Consider the following 27,479-nt stretch of genomic DNA (forward strand, 5'->3'; position numbering starts at 1 on the left):
GACGGGATTGCTTGTTTTTGGAGCTAATGAATTGGTTGCACTCCTCTTGGTCTCAAGTGCTGCAGTCAGGCTCTTGAGGACCTGATTGTGCCTCCAGGTGTAGCGGCCTTGTGAGAGGCTGGTCTTGCAACCAGAGTCGCTGGAGCTGGGCAGAGGGGGCATGTCGGGTCCTCGCCATACCATTGATTGAGTGATTGATGTGCAGAAGATGAATGTGCAAGTAGAGATACTGGTGTGCAAAGGAGCAAGATAAATAAATAAATACAATATGGGGATGAGGTAGTTGGATGGGCTATTTACAGATGGGCTATGTACAGGTGTAGTGGTCTGTCAGCTGCTGGTGCTTAAAGGTAGTGAGGGAGATATAAGTCTCCGGCTTCAGGGATTTTTGTAGTTCGTTCCAGTCATTGGCAGCAGAAGGAAAGGTGGCCAAAGGAGGAATTGGCTTTGGGGGTGACTAGTGAGATATACCTACTTGAGCACGTGCCATGGGTGGGTGCTGCTATGGTGACAAGTGGTCTGAGATAAGACGGGGCTTTACCTAGCAGAGACTTGTAGATTACCTGTAGCCAGTGGGTTTGGCGGCGAGTATGAAGCGAGGGCGAGCCAACGAGAGCGTACAGGTCGCAATGGTGGGTAGTATATGGGGCTTTGGTGACATAAAACAGATGGCACTGTGTTAGACTGCATCAAATACGCTAATACCTTTTCCACGTGAGATTTTTCCTGCTACTGTAACGGATGTGAAACGGCTAGCTTGTTAGCAGTGGTGCGCGCTAAATAGCGTTTCAATCGGCAACGTCACTTGCTCTGAGACCTTGAAGTAGTGGTTCCCCTTGCTCTGCAAGGGCCGTGGCTTTTTGTGGAGCGATGGGTAACGATGCTTCGTGGGTGACTGTTAATGTGTGCAGAGGGTCCCTGGTTCGTGCCCGGGTATGGGCGAGGGGACGGTCTAAAGTTATACTGTTACACTACTTCTGAACATTTATTCAACGGCACAGTTACAACCAAGTGAACTATAAATGATTGGATTTGTTATTCTCTTATTCTCATATTGTTTTATAACTAAGATAGAAGAAGTTGTTCAGGTACATTCTGAAGTCTTCATAGCACCACCGTAAGTGTAAATATCCATGTAGTGCTTGTGGTATTGTCTGGCTGGAATTGCAACAGGATACTTCATGAAAATATTGTTCACATTTTGATGTTATTAATAGTATTTTATATTGTTGTTTAAACTAATAATTAGAACAGATGTTTATTCTGTACTTTTCATCAAACATTAATTCAAATATAAGTAACATGACAATTGTTGTATTCATGCATCTGTCTGAACATTTACCCAAAGCACATATTCATAAATAGTAAAAATCATTGTTTATTTGTGAGTAAATATTTTTGGCATTAACAATTCAAAGCAATTAGTGGAAGTTATTTTGATAATCTCATAGCAAGAATTATAATGTTTTATAACAAAGTAGTGTATCCGATATTTGTTTTTGTTAGGGTTTTAAGTTTTACATATTGAAATCAGAATTTTCATTATTCATTTAGTTCATTCAGCACCATTTACATATGAGGAACTGTAAAGCCTAATTTTCTGGTCATTTGTCGATGATGAACAGGAGATGGTGTCAAGAAATGTTCTGTGTGTGTGTGTGTGTGTGTGTGTGTGTGTGTGTGTGTGTGTGTGTGTATGTGTGTCTGTGTCTGTGTGTCTGTGTCTGTGTGTGTGTGTGTGTGTGTGTGTGTGTGTGTGTGTGTGTGTGTGTGTGTGTGTATGTGTGTGTGTGTGTGTGTGTGTGTGTGTGTGTGTGTGTATGTGTGTGAGAGCTTGCACGCTCAAGCATGTGTTTGTGAATCGGGCAGTTACAAACGCCGGGGTCATACGTGTTGACAATGTTAATTCTTCTCCGCAGGGTTTCTTCAAGCGCACGGTTCAGAATAACAAACGGTACACATGCATAGAGAACCAGACATGTGCCATCGACAAGACACAAAGAAAACGCTGCCCTTATTGCCGCTTTCAGAAGTGCCTCACTGTTGGCATGAAGCTGGAAGGTAAGGACACCTCTTATTAATGAGGTTATAAGACAACAAGAAGGTCCTAGTATAGGACAACTGTGTAATGGTCGGGGTTTGACTTAATGTTGGTGCATGACAGTCCTGGGTTCAAATGGTATTCTTTTTCTCTTTCAAAAAGGGTTTTTTGGACTTTTGGGACTACTCTATTGGTTCCATTGTGCACTGCGAGTTCAGTCACACCCAGCTAAAGCTGTTGAAAGTAAATTAAATATATTTTAGCCCAGAGACTGGTGCATACAGTACATAGGGGTCAGTAGATTCTCCCATAACAAATCAGATCAAACGAGTCGGGAATATGTGACCGACCGCCTCGATTCAATCTTATGTAGCAACACTTGAAAAAAATTCAGAGTTACAAAATTGTACGTCATACACAGCATTTGAGGAACAATGCGAAAGTAATTATAATTTAAAGTTGTAGCCCCACTTTTGGAATGTTTTGGTACACCTACTGGAGAGCTCTTCTTTGTCTACACCCATTCAGCATCGTTCACACCCTCTTAAGCTTTAGCCCCACCCATTCAGCATCGTTCACACCCTCTTAAGCTTTAGCCCCGCCCAATTCAGCATCGTTCACACCCTCTTAAGCTTTAGCCCCGCCCATTCAGCATCGTTCACACCCTCTTAAGCTTTAGCCCCGCCCGTCTCTTTAAGGATTCACATTTGAGGCCATGTGCTAAACAGAGTGAGTAAAGATTTTTAAAACTGAAAGTGGTAAAACTAGTAGCCTACTATAAGTCTATATCCTAATGTGACTTTGGTGCAGGTCATGTTGTTCTTCACATTACCGTCTCCGATAAACACTATCAAATAATAATAATAATAATAATAATAATCAACCTTTATTTTGTCAGATGTCAATGGTACAGTGAAAGGGTTACTGTATTTGCATAGTAGCAAAACTCAATATAAAAAAAAGAACAAAACTTATCAATGCCAGTAGAGAAATAACAAAATAACATAGAGTATGTACAAGAACAATATCAATAACAATAGCAGTGATACTGGTGGTAGATGAGGTAGTTCTATGAATTATATGCATACAATCAAGGGAAAGTGGATGAGCAACAGGATATTTTTTATTTAGTAGCTGCAACGTATGGTATGTGTGTGTGTATGTGTGTATATGTGTGTGTGTGTGTGTGTGTATATATGTGTGTGTGTGTGTGCGTGTGCGTGTGCGTGTGTCTGTCTGTCTGTCTGTCTGTCTGCCTGTCTGTCTGTCTGTCTGTCTGTCTGTCTGTCTGTGTTTGTGGGTTAGGAGAAAGTCATACGAATGTGCATAGAGGCACTGCAGATAGTCTGAATGACTGGGAACTCGCCCCACCATGATGAACTGGTCCATCCACGCAAGGGAATGTATAGTCAGAGAGCATGTTTCTGTCCTGCCCTTGACTTTGGTGCAGGGCATGTCATGTCCATTCCCTCTTTGTGACAAAACTCCCTGATCTTCTCAAAAAGATAAGTTTGTCTAGCTGTGTCCAGTCCAGGTGGTGCTTGTAAAGGCAGACCATCTATGGGAGGAAGGACGTCAGCGTTGCGCAGCAGCAGCTGAAACCTGGTCCCGACTGAGTCTGAATGCTCTTTGGTGACAACAACACCAGGCTCAAGAGCATCGAAGCTGTAAAACAGGAACATAGACCCCCAAAAAAAGAAAAAAAAAATAGAAAAAGAAATGAAGACATTACAACCGTGCATAACATTAATTCACCTCCCAAGTTTAGATAAGAAGAATAGCCTCATACAATGTAATGAAAATGATATTCGCCTGAAGTGTGGGTACTGCTGGAACTGTGGCAGAGGCCTGAATTGTGGGTACTGCTGGAACTGTGGCAGAGGCCTGAATTGTGGGTACTGCTGGATCTGTGGCAGAGGCCTGAATTGTGGGTACTGCTGGAACTGTGGCAGAGGCCTGAAGTATGGGTACTGCTGGATCTGTGACAGAGGCCTGAAGTACGGAGTCAAGTTGTTGTTTGCCTGTCATAGCGTTCCACCAGCATCGTATCATCCTCCAGTCTCCTTCTATGACTGGTGGAGGAGAGTCAGGTGTGTTCTACTGCTGCTGAAAATACACATTCCAGATACAAATATTTTTGCATTATTATACAATAGATGGCCGTAATCACCGTCAAACACACCTGGCTAACTTGATGGGTCATGTAATCATCTGGCGAAGTGGAGTCTTTTGTTTAGACATGTAGCTAGCTAGCTAGACAATTAAATGTAATCCCAACCCATAGTACAAGCAATACAAACAGATTCTCATAGCCATCTAAAGCTAACTAACTAGGTTCAATGTAAGTTAGATACTATAGCTAATATTAGGCTATAACTAGCATTAGAAATGGCTTTCTGAGATAATATTACTACACAGATCATACTAGTAACGTTAGCAAGCTTGCTAACTCTTTTGTTTAGACATGTAGCTAGCTAGCTAGATAAAGAATTAACCATAATCCCAATCTATAGAGTACTAGCAATACACCCGATTGTCATAGCTAGCTAAAGCTAACCAAATAGGTTTAATGTTAGCTAGTTAGCTAGCTACTATTAAGCTATAGCTAGCAATGCAAATGGTTTTCTTAGATAATATTGCTACACAGAAAATGGAAGAATGCTTCATGGTAGACTGCAACCCATTTCATATAATAATAACATCCTGTGTCATTTCCATTTAGTTTGTACATCTTGTTTGGCCCGTTGTGTCAATGCACTGTGGTTCACACTGACCATGTACAATGCCATAAGAATCATCAGATATTTCTCCCTCTCTATCACGGATGCCATGGAGGCCCTTAGTTTGAAGATGTAATCCGGAGACAGGTGTTTTATACAACAGCCTTCTGTGTTCTCTTTTCAACTCCCTCTGAATTTGCAATCAAACGCCAGAATTGTATACATCTCCTTATCATACTCTGCTTCCACCGGGCATTCCACTGCTTTTAAAACTACGTCAACTTCTTCCATGACCACAACACTGTTGATTGACGATTCTTCCCAATCCGAAGACTCCGAAGACTCTACAATGTCTGGTTCAATTAAAATGTTTTGACCGAAATCAAGGATTTTGTCATCATATGATAAATGTTCAGAGTCCGCATGGCAAGATCGTTCTCCAGAAAGTAGTCCATCACAACTTTTTTTCCGCTGACCTTTGACCTTAGCGCCTGATGTAATTGAGAGCAGTAGCAACACATTTGCAGTTTTCCATGGCTAACGTTATATCTTTAAAAAAAAACATGTAGTAGAAAGGATTATCTACACATAATGAGCAGCTAATTTTAAAGACAGAAGATGCTACATGGCAGACCAATCCTAAACTCATCTCTCGGCATGTCCAACCAATCATGGCTAAGCGGGAAGGTTCCTGACTTTTTCCGTGTCTAAACCAATTAGGCTAAAAATTTAACAACTGTATTTGTATTTACAGATGGTATACAAGTTTGTTATTAAGGCACATGAAAGTTCACATGTTCCAAAAGGTATTTCTGACTAAAAAAACGAATTTTGATTAAAAAAAATGAAACGTACAAATGCCTTTCGTGTGAAGTAGTGACGTGCGACATGTGCCTAGTTTCCTGAAACGAGTCACACATAGCTTGGGCACCAACATAAAGGTAAAGATGTGGAAATTGTCCGGGTCATTATCTTTTGTGTTTTGTAAGAGTTACTTGTAACGCAACGGCCCTATTCAAACAAAACTGTTATCTTGGAGTTTTGGGGCAAAGGAAAAACAAACACGTTTGAATTGGTATCAATTCTGGTTTTTAAATGTTTCTAAAGGCTTCTACTGTTGTTGTATAGACTAAATTGTGTTAGAAGTTTCTCTAAACCACAGACAGAGGATCAGGTTCTCCTACTCCCTTTACCAGTTTAGAATTAGGAGGATGGACAGGTTAGGATTAGGGGGATGGACAGGTTAGGATTAGGGGGATGGACAGGTTAGGATTAGGGTGATGGACAGGTTAGGATTAGGGGGATGGACAGGTTAGGATTAGGGGGATGGACAGGTTAGGATTAGGGGGAGGGACAGGTTAGGATTAGGGGGAGGGACAGGTTAGGATTAGGGGGATGGACAGGTTAGGGTTAAGGGGATGGACAGGTTAGGATTAGGGGGAGGGACAGGTTAGGGTTAAGGGGATGGACAGGTTAGGGTTAAGGGGATGGACAGGTTAGGATTAGGGGGATGGACAGGTTAGGGTTAAGGGGATGGACAGGTTAGGATTAGGGGGAGGGACAGGTTAGGGTTAAGGGGATGGACAGGTTAGGATTAGGGGGAGGGACAGGTTAGGGTTAAGGGGATGGACAGGTTAGGATTAGGGGGATGGACAAAATAGGATTAGGAGGAGGGACAGGTTAAAGATTAGGGGGAGGGACAGGTTAGGATTAGGGGGATGGACAGGTTAGGATTAGGGGGAGGGACAGGTTAAAGATTAGGGGGATGGACAAATGCTGTATCTGACCCTGTATCAGTGATTAGGGCCAAATCACACCTAAGATAGCACTTCTTTTTTTGTGTGTGTGTGTGTCTTTTTCCTCTTAACCCACAGGAGTGTGGTTTTAATTACTATTAACCTTTCTGATCTCCCCATCCCGGATCCGGGATCGTGAATACAGACTCAAGCTCATTACCATAACGCAACGTTAACTATTCATGAAAATCGCAAATGAAATTAAATAAATATGCTAGCTCTCAAGCTTAGCCTTTTGTTAACAACACTGTCATCTCAGATTTTCAAAATATGCTTCTCAACCATTGCAAAACAAGCATTTGTGTAACAGTACTGATGGCTAACGTAGCATTTAGCATTAGCATTCAGCTGGCAACATTTACACAAAAAAACAGAAAAGCATTCAAATAAAATCATTTACCTTTGAAGAACTTCAGATGTTTTCAATGAGGAGACTCTCAGATAGCAAATGTTCAGTTTTTCCTGAAAGATTATTTGTTTAGGACAAATCGCTCCGTTTTCTGCGTCACGTTTAGCTATGAAAAAACCCCTGTATCCAGGATTGTGTAAATCTATCAGCAAGCTCATTAGCATAACACAACGTTAACTATTCATGAAAATCGCAAATGAAATGAAATAAATATGCCATCTCTCAAGCTTAGCCTTTTGTAAACAACACTGTCATCTCAGATTTTCAAAATATGCTTCTCAACCATAGGAAAACAATCATTTGTGTAAAAGTAGCTAGCTAGCGTTAGCATTTAGCGTTAGCATTTAGCGTTAGCATTTAGCGTTAGCATTAGCGTTAGCATCCAGCACGCAACATTTCAACAAAAACATAAAAGCCTTCAAATAAAATAATTTACCTTTGAAGAACTTCTGATGTTTTCAATGAGGATACTCTCAGTTAGATAGCAGATGCTCAGTTTTTCCAAAAAGATTCTTTGTGTATTAGAAATAGCTCCGTTTTATACATCACATTTGGCTACCAAAAAAACCCCGAAAATTCAGTCCTCAAAACGCGAACTTTTTTCCAAATTAACTCCATAATATCGACTGAAAACATGGCAAACGTTGTTTAGAATCAATCATCAAGGTGTTTTTCACATATCTCTTCATTGATACATCGTTCTTGGACACATGGTTTCTCCCCTGAATCAAATGGTAAAGTAAAAGCAGCTGGCAATTGCGCACCGAATTCCACGCAGGACACCAGGCGGACACTTGGAAAATGTAGTCTCTTATGGTCAATCTTCCAATGATATGCCTACAAATACGTCACAATGCTGCTAAGACCTTGGGCGAACGACAGAAAGTGTAGGCTCATTCCTTGCGCAATCACAGCCATATAAGGAGACAATGGAAAACAGAGCTTCAGAAATTCTGCTAATTCCTGGTTGATGCATCATCTTGGTTTCGCCTGTAGAATGAGTTCTGGGGCACTTACAGACAAAATCTTTGCAGATTCTGAAACTTCAGAGTGTTTTCTTTCCAAAACTGTCAAGAATATGAGCATCTTTTCGTGACAAAATATCGTGCTTAAAACGGGAACGTTTTTTATCCAAAAATGAAATAGCGCCCCTAGAGATCTAACAGGTTAATTGTGAATGGCCAGAGGGCAGAATCTCTTCGCCTGTCATTTTACAGCTTTACTACGGCGTGATGTGTTTTCATATGCCAGCAGCTGGGCGGAGGGGCCCTGCAGCACTCTGTCTACTCCAGCCCAGGGGCAGAGCCAGGCAGGCAGGCAGGCAGGCAGGGAGGGAGACAGACAGACAGACAGACAGACAGACAGACAGACAGACAGACAGACAGACAGACAGACAGACAGACAGGAAGGCAGGCAGGCAGACAGACAGACAGACAGACAGACAGACAGACAGACAGACAGACAGACAGACAGGGAGACAGACAGACAGACAGCCAGGCAGACAGCCAGCCAGGCAGACAGCCAGACAGGGAGACAGGCAGACAGCCAGGGAGGCAGGCAGGCAGACAGGCAGACAGCCAGGGAGGCAGGGTGAAGTGTTGCCACATCCTGTAAAGATCACCGAGGTAGAATCCTGCTCTCCCAGACACAGCTTTCCAGTAAAACACATACATATATTATAGATGTATTCACACGGTTCAATTCAGTCCTTCATTTTGGGATTTAAAAAAGTATTAAAATGCAGTTGTCTATTTTTAATTGTTTAATATTGACTCACTTTGAAAACAACCCATGTGGCATCGATATGAGTCAGAAACTATTGTTCTAGTGTCAGAATTCAGTCTAAATAGGATCATTTTGGTCATAAAGTCTCGTCTAAAAACGGAGTTTGAAACATCTGTGCATCACAACGGTTAAATGAAGGTTGGGTTTTCATTTGACAATGTCCACTTGCCCACTAGCATGGGATGGAACAGCTCCAGTGATTGCCCTCTAACCAATAGTATAGACAGTGAGACAGACCTGCCCAGCATCTCTGACTTTGTTTCCACAAGACAACACATCACACATTTTTTTTAACATAAGAAATACTACATCAAACACCTTAGTTAGATAGTCAAATTACACAACTGAAACATCCTCGGCAAATACCTCAAAATTAATTACAGATTTTTTTAGTTAACTTAAATTCATTTTGGGGATTTTGAGGAAGTGAAATAGGCTTCACCAAGTCGACATCCAGTACAATGTTTGACAGCCAGTGATATCGGCCTTATGAGGTCAGCTTCATGAGGTCAGCTTTATGAGGTCATCATTGTGAGTTCGCCATTATGAGGTCAGCTTTACGAGTTCAGCATTGTGAAGTCAGCTTTAAGAGGTCAGCTTCATGAGGTCAGCATTATGATGTCAGCTTTATGAGGTCAGCTTTATGAGGTAAGCTTCATGAGGTCAGCTTCATGAGTTCAGCTTCATGAGGTCAGCTTCATGAGATCAGCATTGTGAGGTCAGCTTTATGAGGTCATCATTGTGAGTTCGCCATTATGAGGTCAGCTTCATGAGGTCAGCTTTATGAGGTCATCATTGTGAGTTCGCCATTATGAGGTCAGCTTTACGAGTTCAGCATTGTGAAGTCAGCTTTAAGAGGTCAGCTTCATGAGGTCAGCATTATGATGTCAGCTTTATGAGGTCAGCTTTATGAGGTAAGCTTTATGAGGTCATCCTTATGAGGTCAGCTTTATGAGGTCATCATTATGACGGACAGTATCATGAGTTTGACATTCAGTTACACACACACACACACACACACACACAAACACACACACACACACACACACACACACACACACACACACACACACACACACACACACACACACACACACACACACACACAGAGAGATTGGGGCGGCAGGTAGCCTAGTGTTTAGAGGGTTGGGCCAGTAACCAAAATATTGATAGATTGAATCCCTGAGCCGACAAGGTACAACTCTGTCTTTCTGCCCCTGAACAGGCAGTTAACCCACTGTTCCTAGGCCGTCATTGTAAATAAGAATTTGTTCTTTAACTGACTTGCCTAGTTAAATAAAGGGGGGAAAAAATCTATCATGGAGGGAAAGGAGTTTCAAGTATTTTGCCGCCCTAGTATTTTATTTTGCTCTGTATCGATGCCCTGACAGATGGTTTACCTTTGGCCTAAATGCCCTGTCGTGTCTATGGCATCATTAAAAGTGAAGACTGATATTTTATCAAATCAATTCTCTGTAATTATTATTACGTGACTAAACTAATCATGTAAATGTAATTAACTAGGAAGTCGGGGCACCGCGGAAAATCTTCAGATTACAAAGTTATAATTTTCCGAATATAACTCTTCTGATATTTTAATACCTCACGTCAGTCTCTTTCCAAACGTTGTAAATTGTTGGTTATCTGGACGAACCCAGCTTTTACTATGAATCATCCATACACCATTTGGCTTAATCATTTATTTACTAAGTAACTAAATAATCACAGAAATGCGTAAACAAATAAACAGTAGATATATGTTACTAACAAGGATAGGGAACATTCCCTAGTGGGCTAAGCCGATATGACGGCTTGGTGGACAAAGGGTGTGGACTGGGAAGGGGGTGTGGACAAAGGGAAGGGGGTGTGGACTGGGAAGGGGGTGTGGACAAAGGGAAGTGGGTGTGGACTGGGAAGGGGGTGTGGATAAAGGGCAGTAGGTGTGGACTGAGAAAGAGTGGGAAAGACAAAAGGGGTCACTACACACAATTGATAATTATATTAATTGAAATGCTAATCCTTTGCACATGAACGCTCACTCATTTGGGAATAATTGCAATCAATATATTTTTACACCCATGTGTCGTTGTGATCTTCTCTGTTGGAATCGTCAGTCTGTCTGCTGGAGAGACAGTTCATTTGAGTCTCTCTCTCTCTCTCTCTCTCTCTCTCTTTTTCTGTTTCTTTCGTGGCTAGAAGGGATACTTCACAGTACAATTCAAAAATGTTCTCATAGGTTAGATGTTTCGGTGGTTGTCGGTATTCTCCTCCTAGTTTTACATCATTTTTAGCTGCAGACTAGTAATTAGTATCTAAGATTTGCTCTTCTTATTTGCTCGGGGGAGGCAGTTAGCCTAGTGGTTAGAGTGTTGAACTAGTAACTGCAAGGTTGCAACAGTAGAACCTGGTAAACTGTCTGTTCCAGTTACCAACAGTAGAACCTGGTAAACTGTCCCAGTTCTATACTCCAGTCCCAGTCCCAGTCCTATACCCCAGTCCCAGTCCTATACCCCAGTCCCAGTCCCAGTCCTATACCCCAGTCCCAGTCCTATACCCCAGCCCCAGTCCCAGTCCTATACCCCAGTCCCAGTCCTATACCACAGCCCCAGTCCCAGTCCTATACCCCAGCCCCAGTCCTATACCCCAGTCCCAGTCCTATACCCCAGTCCCAGTCCCAGTCCTATACCCCAGTCCTATACCCCAGTCCCAGTCCTATACCCCAGCCCCAGTCCTATACCCCAGTCCTATACCCCAGTCCCAGTCCTATACTCCTGTCCCAGTCCTATACTCCAGTCTCAGTCCCAGTCCCTGTCCTATACCCCAGCCCCAGTCCTATACCCCAGTCCCAGTCCTATAGCCCAGTCCAAGTCCTATACTCCAGTGCCAGTCCCAGTCCTATACCCCAGTCCCAGTCCTATACCCCAGTCCTATACCCCAGTCCCAGTCCTATACTCCAGTCCCAGTCCCAGTCCTATAACCCAGCCCCAGTCTTATACCCCATTCCTATACCCCAGTCCCAGTCCTATACTCCAGTCCCAGTCCCAGTCCTATAACCCAGCCCTAGTCTTATACTCCAGCCCCAGTCCCAGTCCTATATCCCAGTCCTATACCCCAGCCCCAGTCCTATACTCCAGTCCCAGTCCCAGTCCTATAACCCAGCCCCAGTCTTATACCCCATTCCTATACCCCAGTCCCAGTCCTATACCCCAGCCCCAGTCCTATACCCCAGTCCCAGTCCTATACCCCATTCCTATACCCCAGTCCCAGTCCTATACTCCAGTCCCAGTCCCAGTCCTATAACCCAGCCCTAGTCTTATACTCCAGCCCCAGTCCCAGTCCTATATCCCAGTCCTATACCCCAGTCCCAGTCCTATACCCCAGTCCCAGTCCTATACTCCAGTCCCAGTCCTATACTCCAGTCCCAGTCCTATACCACAGTCCCAGTCCTATACCCCAGCCCCAGTCCCAGTCCTATACCCCAGCCCCAGTCCTATACCCCAGTCCTATACACCAGTCCCTGTCCTATACCCCAGTCCTATACCCCAGTCCTATACCCCAGTCCCAGTCCTATACTCCAGTCCCAGTCCCAGTGCTATACTCCAGTCCCAGTCCCAGTCCTATACTCCTGTCCCAGTCCTATACTCCAGTCCCAGTCCCAGTCCCAGTCCTATACCCCAGTCCCAGTCCTATACTCCAGTCCCAGTCCCAGTCCTATACTCCAGCCCCAGTCCCAGTCCTATACACCAGTCCCAGTCCTATACCCCAGCCCCAGTCCTATACCCCAGTCCCAGTCCCAGTCCTATACCCCAGTCCCAGTCCTATACCCCAGTCCTATACCCCAGTCCCAGTCCTATACCCCAGTCCCAGTCCTATACCCCAGTCCTATACCCTAGTCCCAGTCCTATACCCCAGTCCCAGTCCCAGTCCTATACCCCAGTCCCAGTCATATACTCCAGTCCCAGTCCTAGTCCTATACCCCAGTCCCAGTCCCAGTCCTATACCCCAGTTCCAGTCATATACTCCAGTCCCAGTCCCAGTCCTATACCCCAGTCCCAGTCCTATACCCCAGTCCCAGTCCTATACTCCAGTCCCAGTCCTATACCGCAGTCCCAGTCCTATACCCCAGTGTGTCAGTGTGTCTGCGTGTCAGTGTGTAGCTGTGTGTAGATGTGTCTGTGTGTAGCTGTGTCTGTGTGTAGCTGTGTCAGTGTGTAGGTGTGTATGTGTGTAGGTGTGTCACTGTGTATGTGTGTCTGTGTGTAGCTGTGTGTAGATGTGTCTGTGTGTAGCTGTGTCTGTGTGTAGCTGTGTCTGTGTGTAGGTGTGTGATGTGTGTAGGTGTGTGATGTGTGTAGGTGTCTGTGTGTCTGTGTGTCTGTGTGTCAGTGTGAGGTGTCTGTGTGTCCGTTTGTCTCTGTGTCTTTGTGTTGGTGTGTTGGTATGTAGGTGTGTAGGTGTCTGTGTGTCTGTGCTTCTGTGTGTCTGTGCGTCAGTGTGTAGGTGTATGTGTGTCTGTGTGTTGGTGTATCGGTATGTAGGTGTGTAGGTGTCTGTGTGTCTGTGTGTCAGTGTGTCTGTGTGTAGGGGTGTAGGTGTCTGTGTGTCAGTGTTTCTGTGCGTCAGTGTGTAGGGGTGTCGGTGTGTCTGTGTTTCTGTGTGGCTGTGTGGCTGTGTGTCTGTGTGTCTGTGTGTGTGTTTGTGTGTGTGCGTTCATGCATGTGTGTGTGTGTGTGTGTATGTGTGTGTTTGTGTGTATGTGTGTGTGTGTGTGTGTGTGTGTGTGTGTGTGTGTGTGTGTCTGTGTGTCAGTGTGTATGTTTGTGTGTGGTGGCTTACAGGGACGTGTGTGTGTGTTTCTGTGTGTGTAAGTTTGTGTACTCGTCTTCTGTTTGTCATTGTGTCTGTTGTTTAGGTTTCTGTGTGTCAGTGTGTAGCTGTGTCTGTGTGTCAGTGTGTAGGTGTGTCTGTGTGTAGCCGTGTCTGTGTGTAGGTGTGTCTGTTTGTAGGTATGTCTGTGTGTCAGTGTGTAGGTGTGTCTGTGTGTCTGTGTGTCAGTGTGTAGGTGTGTCTGTGTGTAGGTGTGTCTGTGTGTAGCTGTGTCTGTGTGTAGGTGTGTCTGTGTGTATGTCTGTCTGTGTGTAGCTATATCTGTGTTTCTGTGTGTAGCTGTGTCTGTGTGTAGCTGTGTCTATGTGTAGGTGTGTCTGTGTGTAGCTGTGTCTGTGTGTAGGTGTGTCAGTGTGTCAGTGTGTCTGTGTAGGTGTCTGTCTGTCTGTGTGTCTGTGAGTAGGTGTCTGTGTGTCTGTGTGTCAGCGTATAGGTCTCAGTGTGTCAGTGTGTCAGTGTGTAGGTGTGCATGTGTGTAGCTCTGTCTGTGTGTCAGTGTGTAGGTGTGTCTGTGTGTAGCTGTGTCTGTGTGTAGGTGTGTCTGTGTGTAGGTGTGTCTGTGTGTAGGTGTGTCTGTGTGTATGTATGTGTGTGTGTAGGTGTCTGTGTGTCAGTGTTTCTGTGTGTCTGTGTGTCAGTGTGTCGGTGTGTAGGTGTGTCTGTGTGTCTGTGTGTCTGTTTCTGTGCGTCTGTGTGTCTGTGCATCAGTGTGTAGGGGTGTAGGTGTTTGTGTGTCAGTGTGTAGGGGTGTCTGTGTGTCTGTGTGTCTGTGTGTAGGTGTCTGTGTGTCTGTGTGTCTGTGTGTCAGTGTGTAGGTATCTGTGTGTAGGTGTGTCTGTGTGTAGCAGTGTCTGTGTGTAGCTGTGTCTGTGTGTAGGTGTGTCTGTGTGTCTGTGTGTAGGTGTGTCAGTGTGTCTGTGTCTAAGTGTCTGTTTGTATGTGTGTGTCTGTGTGTAGGTGTCAGTGTGTAGGTGTGTCTGTGTGTCTGTGTCTAAGTGTCTGTGTCTAAGCGCCTGTGTGTCTGTGTGTCTGTGTGTAGGTGTCTGTCTGTCTGTGTGTAGATGTGTCTGTGAATAGGTGTGTGAGTGTGCAGGTGTGTCTGTGTGTAGCTGTGTCTGTGTGTCAGTGTGTAGGTGTAGCTGTGTGTAGCTGTGTCAGTGTGTAGCTGTGTCAGTGTGTAGGTGTGTATGTGTGTAGCTGTGTCTGTGTGTAGCTGTGTCTGTGTGTAGGTGTGTCTGTGTGTAGGTGTGTCTGTGTGTAGGTGTCTGTGTGTCTGTGTGTCAGTGTGTAGGTTCCAGTGTGTAGGTGTCAGTGTGTTTGTGTGTCAGTGTGTCTGTGTGTCAGTGTGTAGGTGTGTAGGTGTCTGTGTGTCAGTGTGTAGGGGTGTAGGTATCTGTGTATCTGTCTTTCTGTGCGTCTGTGTGTCAGTGTGACGGTGTGTAAGTGTCTGTTTGTCTGTGTGTCTGTGTGTCAGTGTGTCTAGGTGAAGGTGTGTAGGTGTCTGTGTGTCTGTGTGTCTGTGTGTCTGTGTGTAGGTGCCTGTGTGTCTGTGTCTGTGTGTAGGTGCCTGTGTGTGTGTGTGTGTGTGTGTGTGTGTGTGTGTGTGTGTGTGTGTGTGTGTGTGTGCGTGTGCGTGCGTGCATGTATGTGTGTGTATGTATTTGTGTGCGTTCATGCGTGTATGTGTATGTGTGTATGTTTGTGTGTGGTGGCTGACAGGGACGCGTGTGTGTGTGTGTGTGTGTGTGTGTGTGTGTGTGTGTGTGTGTGTGTGTGTGTGTGTGTGTGTGTGTGTGTGTGTGAGACAGAGACAGAGACAGAGACAGAGACAGAGACAGAGACAGAGACAGAGACAGAGACAGAGAGAGAGAGAGAGAGAGAGAGAGAGAGAGAGAGAGAGAGAGAGAGAGAGGAGAAGGAAGAGAGTTCCAAATTGAGCAGCTGCTGAAAAATGAGCTCCTGTATATATTGAGATTTAAATGGTTTTTTAGAGTGAAGTACATCGAAAAAATCAAAAGAAAACTGCAAGACTCAATAGAAGACAATACAAGCAACAAACCAAAAAGACAGGATTTTGAAAAAGTAACTATTTTTCATAAAATTATACAGTTATCTTAGCTAGCTGAATTGTTAGCTGAATTGTTTACATGTTGCTAAGCAGTTGCTAGGGACTCTCCTGGAAGAAGCTAGCTAGCTTACAAAGAATAACAAAAAAATATCTAGTTAACAGAAGAAAGGAAGACAAAATAAGGACAAAATAAGGACAGAAGAAAAAGGAAAAGAAAAAAGGACAACAAAGTGAAACAGTCCTCTGAAGAAACAAGAGAGCATTATACAAGAAACAGCACTTCTATTGCAACATTGTAGCCAACATCACCAGCGTTGCTATGGAAATTGTTTACCCACCAGACATCCAAACAGAGAAAGCTAAGAAAAGTTTCAAAGGTTTGTTGATGGGACAGAACCATGAATGCCTGTTTGCAGATCTTACCAGTTACAAAACAAGAGCAAATTTAATTTTTAATACCAATCGAGGGAACATATGGAAAAAGGTTATTTGCAACCATTTCCCTTTCTCAAAAAAGAGGGGCATCAGCCAAGGATGTCAGATCAGCATTTTTGAAGAAGCTGACCAGAGCAACACATATCAAACAGTAAACTTATATAATAATGGAACTGTATTGATACAAGGCAATGATTCAAGCCTCCAGGCTTTTGAGAATAGGTTTGCTACCCTAAAAGAAGACGCTGACATCATCTCAGAAAATGAGGAAAAAGTCAAGGAGGGAGATGGAGAAAAGCAGACCCCAATGGTCTCTGTGACCCAGCAGGAAGCCCTCAACGTCCCTTTACCTACCTCACCTGCAGCAGACAGAGTCAAGGACATGACAATTTCAATAAGAACACCTGCTATGCAACGTTTCCACAACACCCTCTCTCTAGTCGAAGCAGAGGTCATAGAACTCAGAGAGAAGAAGCTTCAAGAGGAGGACACTGTCCAGAAACTCAAAGAAGAGATGAAACAGTTCAGGGAGGAGAGCAGAGCATCCATAGCTAAATTAGAAAGCAGAATGGACAAGCTGAGTCAGACAAATGATGACCTCAGAGTACATCTGAGCACAACTAGAAAGGAGCTCGAACAAAAAGAGAGGTACATTGACACCCTCAACCGGCAGAGAGTCATTGTGTCCTCTGCATCTAGAGAACATGTCCACCAGCTTGGTACAACACAAGCAGAACCTGAGACCAGCATGGCCTCCACTACACAGCCGGATGACACTGCACCAGCCTACCAGTCTGCTCCAGCCCAGGTCAACCTACCAGCCTCTCAGTCTGCTCCAGCCCAGGTCAACCTACCAGCCTCCCAGTCTGCTCCAGCCCAGGTCAGAATACCAGCCTCCCAGTCTGCTCCAGCCCAGGTTAACCTACCAGCCTCCCAGTCTGCTCCAGCCCAGGTCAACCTACCAGCCTCCCAGTCTGCTCCAGCCCAGGTCAGAATACCAGCCTCCCAGTCTGCTCCAGCCCAGGTTAACCTACCAGCCTCCCAGTCTGCTCCAGCCCAGGTCAACCTACCAGCCTCCCAGTCTGCTCCAGCCCAGGTCAGAATACCAGCCTCCCAGTCTGCTCCAGCCCAGGTTAACCTACCAGCCTCCCAGTCTGCTCCAGCCCAGGTCAGAATACCAGCCTCCCAGTCTGCTCCACCCAGACAATCACCCACAACTGCAATTCTAATTGATTCAAATGGGAAGTTCTTAGTCCAGGAAAGATTATTCCCTAGACACCAGGTGTATAAGTTCTGGTGTCCTACAACTGAGAGTGCAATGCAGCTACTCAGTCAGACCAGGATTGACACCCCTGACAACATCATCATCCACACTGGCACAAACGACCTTCATGCCAAAGGTGAAAATGTATCTGGGGCAGTGAGAAGAGTGGCAGAACGGGCACAGGCTATGTTCCCAACAACCAATATAGTTGTGTCCACCCTCCTACCAAGAAAAGACTTCCCAGAAAAGTTGATCGACAAAATAAATCAACAGATCACTGTGGACTGTGCCTCACTGCTCAACGTCAGAACGGCTCACCACCCCACTCTGACATGTCAACACTTATATGATAATATACATCTTGATCAGGACAGTATCAGAACCTTTGCCAAGGACCTAAAAGATGCAACACTTGGCAGGGACCCACACACCCATCACCCCAGCAACAAAGATCCCCCGCCCCACCTTCTGAAACAACAGTACCTCCACCATCCCGAGGAGAAAAGAGCCAGACATGGCTTATTACAGCACAGCTCTACTAGACCAGGCCCAACACAGCACAGCTCTACTAGACCCGGCCCATCACAACACAGCTCTACTAGACCCGGCCCTTCACAACACAGCTCTACTAGACCCGGCCCATCCCAACACAGCTCTACTAGACCTGGCCCATCACAACACAGCTCTACTAGACCCGGCCCATCACAACACAGCTCTACTAGACCCGGCCCATCACAACACAGCTCTACTAGACCCGGCCAATCACAACACAGCTCTACTAGACCCGGCCCATCACAACACAGCTCTACTAGACCCGGCCCATCACAACACAGCTCTACTAGACCTGTCCCATCACAACACAGCTCTACTAGACCCAGCCCATCACAACACAGCTCTGACCACTACTCCAGGGTCGGTCAGAACACTGCCCTTCAGGGAAGTAGACCACATGATGCAGTCCACACCATGTATCAATTAGATCGTCAGCCTACATATGCTGAGGTAACCTCTGGCAGAAGACCCCTAGAACAATCAGAGATAGGAGAGGTGCGCCAACTACTGCAACTAATATGCAGACTACTGAGCTAGACAGTCCCTTTAATTCACACACGGGCACACACGCGCACACACACACACACACACAAACACACAGGGTTGCAGATTGCACATAAAATAAGTACAGTGCAATCTTATTCCATTCTTATTAATTTGTTTACAAATATTCCTAAATGTATTGACACCGGTATTATAATAATTATTATATGTAATGGTGTGTGTCTGTGTGTGTGTGTGCGCGTGTGTGTGTATGTATGTATGTGTGTATATGTGTATGTGCATGTATGTGTGTATATATATATATATATATATATATGTGTATGTGTATATATATGTATATATATATGTATGTATGTATGTGTGTGTGTATGTGTGTGTGTGTGTGTGTGTGTGTGTGTGTGTGTGTGTGTGTGTGTGTGTGTGTATGTGTGTATATGTATGTGTATGTATATATGTGTATGTATGTGTATGTGTATGTATATATGTATGTATATGTGTATATATGTATGTATGTATATGTATGTATATATATATATATATATATATATATAGTATTTTATTTTTTTTGTTATTTTCGATGTACTTTAGTCAAACCAGTGAATATCACTTATTATAAATGAGATCATTAACTATCAGCTCCTGAAATATCCAGGGCCTATACTCTTCACATTTTGGTTATAAAACAACTAATCCAGAATTGATTAAAAACATCAAGGGACAGGACATCATAATCCTACTGGAAACATGGTGTCGTGGAGACATAGATACTCAGTGTCCCTCAGGCTATAGAGAAAGTTTACTACCATCAATCAAACATAAAAATGTTAAACGGGGCCGAGACTCAGGTGGAATCATCATTTGGCATAAGCAGGACTTAGCACTGAATGAAATGAAAAAAGGTACCACTCACATTTGGCTAAAACTTAACAAAGGTACAATCTATTGTGACAATGATGTATACATATGTGCAGCTTATGCTCCTCCTTCAGATTCATCATATTATGATGATCAGTTTTTTGACAATCTCCAGACAGAAATCATTACATTTCAGGCGCAGGGTAAAGTGCTTCTTTGTGGAGATTTCAATGCAAGAACAGGTTCTGAGCCTGACTACACTGATGCGGGAGGTAACCACCACATATTTGGACACCCCTCCTTGTACAGTAGCCCTATTATAAATAATAGAAACAGTCCTGACCAAATACTGAACAAAAATGGAAAAGAGTTAGTACATCTCTGTCGAGCCTTAGGCCTGTACATGCTTAATGGTAGAATCAGAGGGGACTCTTTAGGTCAGTTTACTTACTGCTCAGCTCTTGGGACAAGTGTAGTCGATTATGCCATCACTGACATTGACCCCTCCTCCATTAGTGCATTCACTGTCAGACCACAGACACCATTGTCAGATCACAGTCAGATCAACGTGTTTCTGAAGAAATTAACCGGCAATATTCATTCAAAAAAACAGCCCAATAAACTTTACAACATAAACCAATCGTTCAGATGGGCTCCAAACAGTGCAGAGGCATTCATTGAAACATTGAACTCAAATGAAATGATGAACTCTATACAGTTTTTCAATAACTCACAGTACCAAAACAATAAAGATGGTGTCAATTCAGCTACCCAAAACATCAACTGCATATTCCAAAAAGCAGCATTGAAAGCAAATTTGAGAAAACCAAAGCAATGCAACATCAGAAGCAAAAATCAAAATGTTTCTGACAAATGGTTTGATAATGAATGTAAAACAATTAGAAAACACCTAAGACAAATGTCAAACAAAAAACATAAGCAGCAAAACAACCCAGAGCTACGATATGAATACTTTGAAACTCTGAAACAGTATAAACAAACACTGAAATGCAAGAAATTGAATTATACCAACAAGACACTTGATGAAATTGAAAACGCAATTGACCAAAATCAGTTCTGGGACATGTGGAACAATTTAAGCACATCAAAGCCACAAGAATTAGCCATACAAGATGTAGGAATTTGGAAAACTTACTTTGATAATCTATACAAAAACATCCCACAAAAAGACTTACAACAGAACCAATTAGAAATTATAGAAAAATTGAACATCCTTGAATCAGTCATTAAAAACAACCAAAATCCATTAGATTACCCAATAACCCAACAAGAACTAAATGAAAAGCTAAAATCTATTAAATCAAAAAAGGCTTGTGGTGTAGACAACATCAGAAATGAAATGCTGAAAAACAGCACACCTGAGTTGCAAAATGCTGTGCTTAAATTGTTCAACATGGTTTTAACTTCTGGCTGCTTCCCTGATGTCTGGAACCAGGGGCTCATCTCCCCTATCCACAAAAGTGGAGACAAATCAGACCCCAATAATTACAGGGGAATTTGCGTCAACAGTAACTTGGGAAAGATTTTCTGTAGCATTTTGAATTCAAGAATTCAAACCTTTCTTCAAGAAAAAAATGTAATAAGTAAATGTCAAATTGGCTTTCTCCCTAACCATCGCACTACTGACCATATATACACCTTACACACACTAATTAATAAACACGTCCACCAAAAAAAAGAGGGCAAAATCTTTGCTTGCTTTATTGACTTTAAAAAAGCATTTGATTCGATTTGGCACGAAGGGCTATTCTACAAAATTCTACAAAGTGGGCTTGGTGGTAAGGTGTATGACTTAATAAAATGTATGTACACAGAAAATAAGTGTGCAATAAAAATCAAAAACCAAAGAACAGAATTTTTTTCACAATGTCGAGGTGTGAGACAAGGCTGCAATTTGAGTCCAAATCTTTTCAACATTTATATCAATGAATTAGCAGACATGTTGGACCAATCTCCAGCCCCAGGACTCACACTATTTGACACAGAGGTGAAATACCTGCTATATGCTGATGACTTGGTACTTCTATCACCAACCAAAGAAGGTCTTCAACAAAACATTAATATTCTGGAGCAATATTGCCATAATTGGGCCCTGGCAGTAAATCTCCAAAAAACTAAAATCATGATTTTCCAAAAAAAACCCAGATGTCAGAAACAAAAATGTAAATTCACCCTGAACAACACCTTAATTGAACACACAAAACATTACACCTACCTTGGTCTGACCATATCTGCATCGGGAAACTTTAATATGGCAGTGAAGGCACTCAAAGAAAAAGCCCGCAGAGCAATGTATGCAATAAAAATGAAATTATTCAAAATCAACATCCCAATTAGAATTTGGACTAAAATATTTGACAGTGTAATCCTACCAATAGCACTTTATGGAAGTGAGGTTTGGGGGCCACTCAATAAACTGGATTTTAAAATGTGGGACAAACATCCAATTGAAACCCTACATGCAGAATTCTGTCGGAAAATTCTACAAGTCCAGAGAAATACACCAACTAATGCATGTAGGGCAGAATTGGGCCGTTTTCCAGTAATAATGAAAATACAGAAAAGATCATTAAAATTTTGGCTACATCTAAATTCAAGTCCAAATTCGAGTCTGCAATTTAAAGCACTTCAAGCCCAAGAGCTGAGCCCAGAAACGAGCCCTCTCAGTCAGCTGGTGTTGGACCTCACCAATCAAGCTGACACCAGCACTGCTTCAAAAGAAAGAATTCCAATAAACAAAATCATGAACCAATCAAAGGAATCATACTTACAATACTGGAAAAACGAAACAAAATCCCAAAGCCGACTAAATTGCTATCTGACCCTAAACAGAGAATATGAATTGGCTGATTATCTCTACTCTGTCAGAGATACGAAGCAGAGACAGATCCTTACCAAGTACAGGCTGAGTGACCACCGATTGGCAATAGAAACCGGCAGACATAAAAAGACATGGCTACCCAAAGAGGAGCGTGTATGTGGTCACTGCATGACAGGGGAGGTAGAGACAGAGATGCACTTTCTCCTTTACTGTGATAAATATTCCTCACAAAGAGATTCATTATTCACAGAAATGACTACATATATTCCACATTTTTACAAATTGAACCCAGAGGAAAAACTAAGAATACTCATGGGCGAAGGAGCAATGGCTCCTCTTGCAGCCAAATATGTATTTTCCTGCCATAGCCTGAGGGACACTGAATAATAACATCTGCATAGTAAACAGTAACTTACTTATTATTACTATTATTGTTATTACTATAATTATTAATGTTTACTGTAGACTGTTACCATTTTATTGTATTTATTTTTTTATTATTATTTACTACCATTTTATATTATTATTTGCTATCATTTACAATTTTGTTACAATGTATATTGTATACATTGTTGCTTTGGCAATATTGACACAATGTTTTTCATGCCAATAAAGCAGCTTGAATTTGAATTTGAATTTGAGAGGGAGAGAGAGAGGACTACTTGCCTTGTTGTCTGCTACGTATATTAGTATTACATAGCTTCATAAAAGTCCTTTCGGATCAAAGAGTAACAAGCGTTTTATGACCTGTCAAGTGACAAAACGTGCCATGCTTGTAAAAGCTACCATGTTATTACATGGCTGTATGCTCTGAGGCATCCGAGTTCTCAGAGTGCAAAGGTCAACACAAAGTTTAATTGCCATTGATGTAATCAGTTTTTTTTTTTTTTTTCAGATGCGAGTTGAAAGGTGAACTGTGTTATCTCTATGATGAATCAATGCAAATAGTTTGTTTCGGGTTCCGTGTCGAGAACACATAGGACCAGTGGTGGAAAAAGTACCCGAATGTCATACTTGATTAAAAGTAAAGATACCTTAGTTAACTTGGTTAACGAAGTTAAAAGAAAATGACCCAAGTAAAAGTCACCCAGTAAAATACTACTTGAGTAAAAAACTAAAAGTATTTGGTTTGTAATATATTTATGTATCACGAGTAAATATAATTGCTAAAATATACATAAGTATCAAAAGTAAAAGTGTAAATAATGTTAAATTCCGTAGTGCATGAATTTGAACATTTTCCCGTCCTGCTAAGCATTGAAAATGTAACAAGTACTTTTGGGTGTCGGGGAAAATGTACGGAGTAAAAAGTACATCATTTCTTTAGGAATGTAGTGAAGTAAAAGTAAAAGTAGTTGGAAAACATAGAAATTGTAAAGTAAAGTAGAAATACCCCAAAAATGGCTTAAGTAGTACTTTAAAGTACTTTTTACTTAATTACTTTACACCACTGCATGGGAGTCATGAATGAGGTCATAGGTCTCAAACTCCTGGCCCATGAGCTGCCTATTGGCACTCAGAGAACTCGGTTTGGAAACTGCTGGCTTAACTAGAATGCCATAGCGTTTATGAATTGCTCATTTATTCCGCCCCCCCCCCCCCCGCAAATCATCCCCAGAGAATGCGTTCCTAGTCAGTTTACTAGACGATACTGTGGTCTTACTCAGCTTATTAGATGTGATGATGTCACTAACATTCTCCGGGTCTTTCCTTTCCTGTCTGTCTGTCTGTCTGTCTGTCTGTCTGTCTGTCTGTCTGTCTGTCTGTCTGTCTGTCTGTCTGTCTGTCTGTCTGTCTGTCTCCCTGTCTGTCTGTCTGTCTCCCTGTCTGTCTGTCTGTCTGTCTGTCTCCCTGTCTGTCTGTCTCCCTGTCTGTCTGTCTGTCTGTCTGTCTGCCTGTCTGTCTGTCTGTCTGTCTGTCTGTCTGTCTGTCTGTCAGCTGTGAGGGCGGACCGCATGCGCGGCGGCCGCAACAAGTTCGGCCCCATGTACAAGCGCGACCGGGCCCTCAAGCAGCAGAAGAAAGCGCTGATCCGCGCCAACGGCCTGAAGATCGAGTCCATGACCCAGGTGATGCAGGCGGTGCCCACCGACCTCACCATCTCCTCGGCCATCCAGCACATCCACCAGGCCGCCTCCAAGGGCCTGCCGCTCAGCCACCACGGCCTCCCGCACCACGCCGCCCTGCCCCACACAGACTACGATCGCAGCCCCTTCGTGACGTCTCCCATCAGCATGGCCATGCCCCCCCACACTGGTTCCCTCCAGGGCTACCAGGCAGCCTACGGCCACTTCCAGAGCACCCGCACCATCAAGTCCGAGTACCCGGACCCGTACAGCAGCTCGCCCGAGTCCATCATGGGTTACAACCCGTACATGGACGTGTACCAGACGGGCTCGCCGCCCAGCTTCCCACACCTCATCGTGGAGCTGCTGAAGTGCGAACCTGACGAGCCCCAGGTGCAGACCAAGATCCTGGCCTACCTGCAGCAGGAGCAGGCCAGCCGGGGGAAACACGACAAACTCAACACGTTCGGCCTTATGTGCAAGATGGCCGACCAGACGCTTTTCTCCATCGTGGAGTGGGCCCGGAGCAGCATCTTCTTCCGCGAGCTCAAGGTACGTGAGGCACTGAACACAGACGCCATGTTGGATTTGGCACACACACTGTATAAGTATGTATTGTTTTTTCACATACAGGAATATCATTCAGAGGCCTCAGGTTACATAGTAGACATAGAAAAACACTAATCAAACACATTTAGGTTCATTTGATTCAATCAGATCCTCTTTAGCTGATGTTTTGACAGTGTCGTTAGAGCTGTCAAATCCACAAGCGGCTCCCGACATTATACCTAAAGCGGACATTGACATTGGCTGCACGGAGTCACATTAAGAGAAATCCCCATGCAGCCTTGTGTACAAGTTTTGAACACTCGATTAGGCTGACAGAAATCCTCCATTTTGTTATTTAATGATTTTCAATTTGAGCGTCATTATTTCAATATAACCTATACTTTTTCACGCTCTGAACTTCTAACGCGAGCAGGGTGGGTGTGGCTTCACGACAATGATCACAAGAGCAACTGCTCACCCGATTTGACAGCTTCAACTAGAGGATCCACCTGTACCTGAATACCCGAGACCCGATCCGGGTCAAAAATAATGTCACGGGTATGGGTAGGACCTGATATGATAGTCACGGGTCTCGGGTATGTGTCATTTTAACTGACTTGTCCGGAAGGACCCGTACAGATCTGAAGACCGCAGCAGTAGAGAGAAAGAGAGAGAGATTTATACTGCTACTCTTTGCTTTTTTCCACCAAGTGACGCTTGTAGCTTGTTGTTATTGTTGGCCAATTATAAGTCATCAAAGCGGCACTAGGCTACAGTCATAGAGCCTCAGTGTGGGCAAAAGTTAGGAGATATCTAATCAATGGAAGATTTAATTAAAATGATGGAACTAAAAGTTAAAGAAGAAGGATAGGCTATGACGACCAAGAGCCAACAGGTAGACTGCTACTTTATATTCTGAATGGAGTTGTTGTTGTGTGTAACTGTAGGATGAGAAAGTGCATGCTGCTTCAATTAGCCTAGCTAGCTAATTTAACTAGCTTCTCCCGGTTTTATGCAGTCAAGACAGGTACTATGCAAACATGTTAGATGATAAATAATCTAGCTATGGCAGCTATTAGTGTATTACAGCAAGAGTCTGCTTGGTTGTTTGCGGTCTCACGTCTCTCTCTCTCTCCTCCATGTTCCTGTGTCAGACGCTCACGCTCACAGTAGCCTACACACACAGCAAGGCCCCTACTAGAGCGTCCCCTCTCTCTACCTCCTCTCACAGTAGCCTACACACACAGCACGGCCCCTGCTAGAGCATCCCCTCACTACAGTAGGGAGTCAATTAGCAGACTCTTATCTAGAGACACTACAGTAGGGAGTCATTTAGCAGACTCTCTTATCCAAAGCCACTACAGTAGGGAGTCATTTAGCAGACTCTCTTATCAGACTCTCTTATCCAAAGCCACTACAGTAGGGAGTCATTTAGCAGACTCTCTTATCCAGAGACACTACAGTAGGGAGTCATTTAGCAGACTCTCTTATCCAAAGCCACTACAATAGGGAGTCATTTAGCAGACTCTCTTATCCAAAGCCACTACTGTAGGGAGTCATTTAGCAGACTCTCTTATCCAAAGCCACTACAATAGGGAGTCATTTAGCAGACTCTCTTATCCAAAGCCACTACAGTAGGGAGTAATTTAGCAGACTCTCTTATCAGACTCTCATATCCAAAGCCACTACAGTAGGGAGTCATTTAGCAGACTCTCTTATCCAAAGCCACTACAGTAGGGAGTCATTTAGCAGACTCTCTTATCAGACTCTCTTATCCAAAGCCACTACAGTAGGGAGTCATTTAGCAGACTCTCTTATCCAAAGCCACTACAATAGGGAGTCATTTAGCAGACTCTCTTATCCAAAGCCACTACAGTAGGGAGTCATTTAGCAGACTCTCTTATCCAAAGCCACTACAGTAGGGAGTCATTTAGCAGACTCTCTTATCAGACTCTCTTATCCAAAGCCACTACAGTAGGGAGTCATTTAGCAGACTCTCTTATCCAAAGCCACTACAGTAGGGAGTCATTTAGCAGACTCTTATCAGACTCTCTTATCCAAAGCCACTACAGTAGGGAGTCATTTAGCAGACTCTCTTATCCAAAGCCACTACAGTAGTGAGTCATTTAGCAGACTCTCTTATCCAGAGACACTACAGTACGGAGTCAATTAGCAGACTCTTATCTAGAGACACTACAGTACGGAGTCAAATAGCAGACTCTCTTATCCAGAGACACTACAGTAGTGAGTCATTTAGCAGACACTCTTATCCAGAGACACTACAGTAGTGAGTCATTTAGCAGACTCTCTTATCCAGAGACACTACAGTAGGGAGTCATTTAGCAGACACTCTTATCTAGAGACACTACAGTAGGGAGTCAATTAGCAGACTCTTATCTAGAGACACTACAGTACGGAGTCAAATAGCAGACTCTCTTATCCAGAGACACTACAGTAGTGAGTCATTTAGCAGACTCTCTTATCCAGAGACACTACAGTAGTGAGTCATTTAGCAGACTCTCTTATCCAGAGACACTACAGTACGGAGTCAAATAGCAGACTCTCTTATCCAGAGACACTACAGTAGTGAGTCATTTAGCAGACACTCTTATCCAGAGACACTACAGTACGTAGTCAAATAGCAGGCTCTCTTATTCAGAGACCCTACAGTACGTAGTCAAATAGCAGGCTCCCTTATTCAGAGAC

General features: G+C 43.5%; 1 protein-coding gene across 1 annotated transcript in view; it reads left to right on the forward strand.

Annotated features, from left to right (window-relative positions):
* LOC110528450 (nuclear receptor subfamily 5 group A member 2-like) overlaps nt 1-27,479 on the forward strand; it is a 140,549-nt gene that overhangs the window by 12,614 nt on the left and 100,456 nt on the right. The window contains exons 4-5 of the mRNA XM_036985694.2: nt 1,920-2,061; nt 24,097-24,776. Of these exons, the coding sequence (XP_036841589.2) occupies nt 1,920-2,061; nt 24,097-24,776 (822 nt within the window). The remainder of the gene's footprint in view (nt 1-1,919; nt 2,062-24,096; nt 24,777-27,479) is intronic.

Source organism: Oncorhynchus mykiss, chromosome 1 (genome assembly GCF_057628025.1).
Source record: "Oncorhynchus mykiss isolate SJ-2025 chromosome 1, ASM5762802v1, whole genome shotgun sequence".
Lineage (NCBI taxonomy): Eukaryota > Metazoa > Chordata > Actinopteri > Salmoniformes > Salmonidae > Oncorhynchus > Oncorhynchus mykiss.